The sequence below is a fragment of the Cyprinodon variegatus genome, unplaced genomic scaffold, assembly GCF_000732505.1.
Source record: "Cyprinodon variegatus isolate N-32 unplaced genomic scaffold, C_variegatus-1.0 Scaffold34, whole genome shotgun sequence".
NCBI classification, from domain to species: Eukaryota; Metazoa; Chordata; class Actinopteri; order Cyprinodontiformes; family Cyprinodontidae; genus Cyprinodon; species Cyprinodon variegatus.
In genome coordinates, this window is record NW_015150487.1 from 1,596,263 (window position 1) to 1,602,358 (window position 6,096).

Sequence of the window (6,096 nt, forward strand, 5' to 3'; positions counted from 1 at the left end):
TTTTTTTTATAAATACTATTTCCCAACATTTGACATTGTTCGTGTTCCAAGATGACTCTTTTCCCTCAAAAAGATTACTACCAATAAAGAGCAGCGTTAACAATGGATACTACCTTATAAAGATTTTCAATGTCCTTCATTTTTTTGCCCTTTCTATAAGTATTTTAAAAACAGAAGGCTTTTTTCTGTGTAATTCAATAAAATTTTTCTTATAGAAAAAAATTGTTTTCATGTAAATTAATAGGCATATTAATGCAGGTAATTGTATTGTAAAGATGCAGTTAAAATAGGGCATCATCATTTAACAGTCTAATCAGATCATTTTCTTTCAATCAGTAATATTGAGAGTTCAGCAGGTTAAATAAAATCAATATGTTGTTTCCTCCCTTCTACAATTTTTCAACCTTTAAATACATCAAACAACAAAGTATATCCTTTTTGCGAGGTAATTAAAATGAGATCAACATAAGATGTATTTAAAAACATCAATTAAATCAGTTGGTTGTTGGATTTAAAATGTGGATCTCTATCAAGGAACCCCTAAACACATTTAATGTTATAGTCCCTAAAAGAAGATATTGGTCAAACTGTTGTTTGGTTGTCATGGTATTAACCTTATTCACCGTCTGCAGCTGCTGCAGCAGAGCTTGGAGGCCAACTTCTACTCAGGGCATTTTAGCTGGGAGGAAGTGAGTCCAAATGATGCTGCTGCGCTCTTGAAGAAGTTCATCCGAGAGCTGCCAGATCCGCTGCTTACTGCAGAATACCTCAACACCTTTAGCGCCGTCAGAGGTCAGTGGACTTTAATCAGCAGATCTTACTGGTTCCATTACATAATTGCATATTTCATGTTATTTTCGCTTTCAGATTGTGACCAAGGCCAGAAAAAACATTTGATATCGTATTTTATCGCATCTCAGAGGTTACTGTATAATACAAAATAATATGCAGCAATTTTTCCATTACTGATCCACACAGTAATCTGATGGCCACATTTCCTGACTTCTGGTCCAGGTTTACATAATCAGCTTTTTGGAGATGGCAGGTCCTTATCTTTTCTTTTTCAGCTTAGAAATCAGTCCTAAGATGAATAATCTAAGATCTTTAAAATACATCCAGCAATTGCACAAATAAGAAAATACACAGCATCTTCAAGGATGTAGTTTTCACATTAGATTGACTTTATTAAAAAAACAGATTAACATAATCTCATCTGACTGATAGCAGCTGAGGTGTGGTTTGAAAGGAGGATCAGTGCAGATGATAAATGATTTGTGACCACAGAGACATAAGCTAACAATCCTAATGGCCACCAGACACAACGCCATTAATCTCTGGACACCCCATTATTCTTAGTCAAACACTGAGGAAATGAGCAGTGTCTCTATGTCTGCATGAGTGTCTACCCTTTTTTTTCTTAGTTTCTTATTTTGTTTTTTTTCTTCTCTAGATATCACAGAGCTGAGGCAGAAACTGCACATGTTGAACCTGCTTGTTCTGCTGCTCCCTGAGCCAAACAGGAGCACACTAAAGGTAGACACATCTCAGCTCTTACGGACTTAGTTTTATTTTCACTAAACAATTGTTTGTACGGGAGACTTTAAAGTGTTTTTGAATGTGACACTAAATACCTAATATTCTTCCTTTGCTATATTAGATTGAAGCTATAACAATAATATACACAAACAATTCAATGGGTGTTGAGAAGTATAGACAGTTGCCATTTTGAATATAAACTATAATTTTAGTGTAATGCAGGTATGATTTGGGAGAAGAAGAACGCTACAATGTTACAAAAACGGAATAGTGTTCAAAACATTATCTCAAAGTAAAGAAGTTTTTTCATTAAATCTGTGTTAAAATATACTAGTCAAATATTTGTTGAAATATGTTTTAAAATCTCCTAAACTTACCTTTGCATTTCTGATTTTAAATCGCTGCTATCTTGTATATCTTGCTGCATCTGTCGTGAGCAGCTTTCGTCCGTCCAGCTGTGCAGTCAGTTTAACTTATAGCAAAAAGTAGAGCACTGACACTAATCACTTTACCTTCATAGCAAGCAGTTGGAAATAACTTCTGCCAAACAAACCTGTTCTTCAGCAGTTGATATATTAAATTAATTCTTCTTGAAAGCTCATTGCAATGTTATCGCTGCTGCATCTAATGGCATCATTTGCATTTCTGTCAGGCCCTGCTAGAGTTCCTCAATAAAGTGGTTAACAGAGAGAAAAAGAACAGGATGAACCTGTGGGCCGTAGCCACCATCATGGCTCCCAACCTCTTCCTCCATAAGGCTGTCCCAAGCCGACTGACTGATGGGGGGGAGAAAGGACAGGCAGAGAAGGCAGCTGATGTGATGAGGCTTCTCATTCGTTACCAGGACCTCCTTTGGACGGTAGGAACGATTATATACATCAGCCATGGCTGTCTTGTTTTAATCTACAACAGAAAATTGTCCAGAATGTAAGAAGATTTCTCAACATACTTCAGATTTCTCACTAATCTGTTTGTTGTAAAGACATGAAAGTAAGTTTAGTTTCCTGAGAAACAATTCACAGATTTTTTTTTTCCCCCTGTTCTGACATTTTTCTTATAACAGGCAGTTACTTGATATTACATTTGTTTGAAAATGCAATGAGCAGTAATACATGCAGTCTGACCACAGAAATGTGAAGGAAGCAGCATCCCTGCTGCCCTTTTCTACCAATAAAGTTTTTGGAATCTGAATCTTAATCTGAATCCATAGAAAATGATATCACCTTAGAATAAAAATAGAAAAAAAAGTAGGTCCTGGAATTAAACCTTATGGAACTCAGAGAAATGTATAACCTTTCACAATGTTGTCAGCATTGTTCATTTGTACAGATGTTGATCAAAACTTTTTTTGTCATAACTCCCTACTACTCAGGTCCCTAACTTCCTTATAAGCCAAGTGCGTAGACTCAATGAGAACAGCAACCGCCGCTACCAGTTCTACGATCGACGCTTCAAGAACTTGCTGAGAAAGATCCAGCCAGACAGCAGGGAAAAACCAGAGAAAAACTCAGAGGTCAGCTTATTTAACTGCACAAATCTTAGTTTTAAATCATTCTCTAAGCACAAGAACCCCTTAATGTGTGAGAGTTTTATATCCAGGGGAAATAAGGAGATGTTTAAACATGTTTTTATTTTCTTGCAGCCACGTCGTACTATAAAAATACAGGTGGGGGATCTGGTTAACAGCACGATGGAGTTTCAACTCGGCATCAACTCCAGAACCTCTGACCTGCTTTCCCAGTTTTACCGGCAGTTCCTCCGCAGCCCGGAAAATGGAAAAGGCAAAATGAGAAGGTGTGAGAAATACTGTTAAGGTTTAGATCTTTAAAAAAGGATTTGGATGATATTTGCATCTGGTGATAAATCATTTGCATGTTTGCTATCATGTCTGATTGTTGTTTTTCTGTTTGAATGGAACTTTTATTCCTTATAAAGGGTTTATTTCCAATGAAATAAAAGATATTTTTTTATGTTGACAGAAATGGCTCGGTGGGATACCCAGACTGCGCCCTGTATGAAGTGGGGGGGAACATCGGTGAGTCTTTCTCTCAGATTGAAGCAGTGCTGATATTTGCATGCCTTTCTGCTCACTGAGCTGATGAGAGTAACAAGGTGAATTGTTCAGAAGATATAGGGACATTAGCTGCGCATCTGCAGTTACCAGAGCAGATAAATGCTAATTACAGACATGTTTCTGCACGCAAAGAGGTGTGAACTATGCAGACAAACGTTGGTTTTCAGTTTACTGCATCACTAAAGTTTCAACATGGAATTTTATTGTTTGGACTCATATGAAAGCAATAATACTAATAATAAAAAAAAGGCTTTAAGGTTGTTGTTTTTTTTTAACAATACAGACTACATGAATATTTAACGTTTTTTTTTTTATTATTAATTGAGAAATTTGTAAATTCAACCAAAAATTTGTAATTAAGCAAATTTCTGTGTTTCTACAGGAGAGCACTGTTTGGACACAGAGACACATCTCCTAGATCTTTACAACAGTAATCCTGGAGGAGAATGGATCATCAAAATTAAGCCAAACGGAGGCAGAGGGTAGTGGCCTGTTGGATGACTGACAGACAGACAGAGGAACATATTTCAGAGGAGAGATGAAGATTTCTTCTTCAAACCTCCTCATAGCTCCTGGGGTCCTTCGGAGCAACAAGCAGGAAGAAGGACAGATGGAGCAGACAGAAGCATTTATCTGCCTGGAGCAGAGTTGAGAATTTCCATTCTCTGCTTCTTCTTTCCATCTCTTTTTGTTTTTTTCTACTCCTCATCCGGTTTCTCTCCATCCTCTCGTCCTTCATTCTCTCTTCGGATGTTCATTTCCTGTGTTTCTGCACTGCTGCAAGCAAAAGGCTGCTAACGTGACTCATTACTTCCAGCTGAGAACCTGCTGAACATAAAGCAAAGCAGAACAGCGAGGAGATGGAGGGAGCGGCTGGACAGTTGGCTTTGACGTATTTTCTCTAAGGCAATCGTCTCCAGCTACAAGCGAACAGATGGGGATGCAGAGCACCTCTGGCTATCCTGAGCCCCCCTCACCTCACCTCATGCCAGCTTCTGCTCCGAATACACAATGTTGTGGATTTACCCTGAAGGGAATCCAAAGATATAGGGGTTTTCTGCTTACATTCTGAGCAAACATTGACCCAGCTAGTGCAGGAAAGTTTGTACAACTAGTTAAGATATTTTTCGAAACATAAAAAAGTCATTTTTTCTATTTATTAATTCATCAGTCAACTGCATGTATTTGAACTTAAAACTAAAGGAACTTTGACACATTGTCCCTCTCTTTTCTGTTCAATTCAAAGTGTTTGCCTCTACTTTGATACCATGTCACCTTGCAATCTATTATTTAGACACAGAAAACCCCTGTGTTCTTTTTTTTCCACACATAAATTAGGAGACAGAAATGATAATGGAGGATGAGAGGAAGATAAGTAAAAGCTCTTAGGAACCATTCAGATCAATTTGTTAATAAGCCTCATCATTCACTTGTATTTATCTGCTGTTAATTAAGAAGCACTGCACTGACACCTTCTATCCATGAAACTGGCTAAACTTCGGACCTGAGGAGGATTTTTGCCACAATGATGGATTTGGTGTTGCATCTTCAGCGACATCTCTAAAGGGAGTTGATAAGGACACACCGTGAAGCTGGTCTTCATTTGTAATTTTTAAACACAAGGATGCCGATGAAACAACACTGTTCTAATTATTATGACTTTTATTTATATAATTTTAAAACATTTGCTCTGTTTTAGTCCTCATAGACCCTTTCCAATGGATCCATGTACAGCTGTAGGTTTGCTTCTCTTATGTACATATGCACACTGTGCCGTGATGGGACATCACAACTCAAACAGGACATTGCTTTTTGAAGCTGTTCCAAACACACACAAGCAGCAGAAGAATGTTTCACCTTTTTTTTGTTGCCGCTCGTAAAAAGGTAATTGTTTTTTGCTCCGTACAGCCATGTTGTGGCGCCGCGGCCATTTTGTGGCGGGGTGTGTCTCTCAGGCTGCACTCAACAAACGTAATGACAGCAGGCCCCTGCGCCAAAATCCATCAACGCCCTCTGCTCCATCTCTGTCACCTCCCCATAATGGAGCATAATGGCAGCATCAGAAACGCATGGAGGAATCACATTTCTGTGATGAAGCAAGAGGTAATAAATGCGTGAGATAAATTCTGCCCCCACCACAGCAGTCTGTGTGTGTGTGTGTGTGTGTGATGAGCTTCACTACACATGTCCACCAGGCTGCTTTCTGGGTTCTCCTGGGTACAGTTCAGTGCCTCGGCACAAAGCAAACCTTCTGCAGGAGCTAAGGAGAACTGGGTCACCTCTGAAGCTTAAAACAAAGCATGAACACGCCACAAAGTGGTGTCACCTCTTTACAGTCCAGGACAGACCTTTTTTGTGTTTGTATATACATGAATGTTTTTGTTTGTGTGTTGAGACGAAGCTCTGAAACAGTATTACTACCACAAAACCGAATGGACTTCTTGTTTCCTGTTGATTTACGGAGTAAATCTGCGACGTCAGCCAGC

General features: G+C 38.6%; 1 protein-coding gene across 4 annotated transcripts in view; it reads left to right on the forward strand.

Annotated features, from left to right (window-relative positions):
- Positions 1-4,394, forward strand: part of arhgap40 (Rho GTPase activating protein 40) — a 24,688-nt gene extending 20,294 nt beyond the window's left edge. For all 4 annotated transcript variants that reach the window (XM_015403080.1, XM_015403072.1, XM_015403064.1 and 1 more), the window contains exons 9-15: positions 633-792; positions 1,451-1,533; positions 2,189-2,395; positions 2,909-3,049; positions 3,179-3,330; positions 3,516-3,571; positions 3,993-4,394. In XM_015403080.1, coding sequence (XP_015258566.1) covers positions 633-792; positions 1,451-1,533; positions 2,189-2,395; positions 2,909-3,049; positions 3,179-3,330; positions 3,516-3,571; positions 3,993-4,096 — 903 coding nt within the window. In that variant the 3' untranslated portion in view covers positions 4,097-4,394. The remainder of the gene's footprint in view (positions 1-632; positions 793-1,450; positions 1,534-2,188; positions 2,396-2,908; positions 3,050-3,178; positions 3,331-3,515; positions 3,572-3,992) is intronic.
- Positions 4,395-6,096: the final 1,702 nt, after the last annotated feature.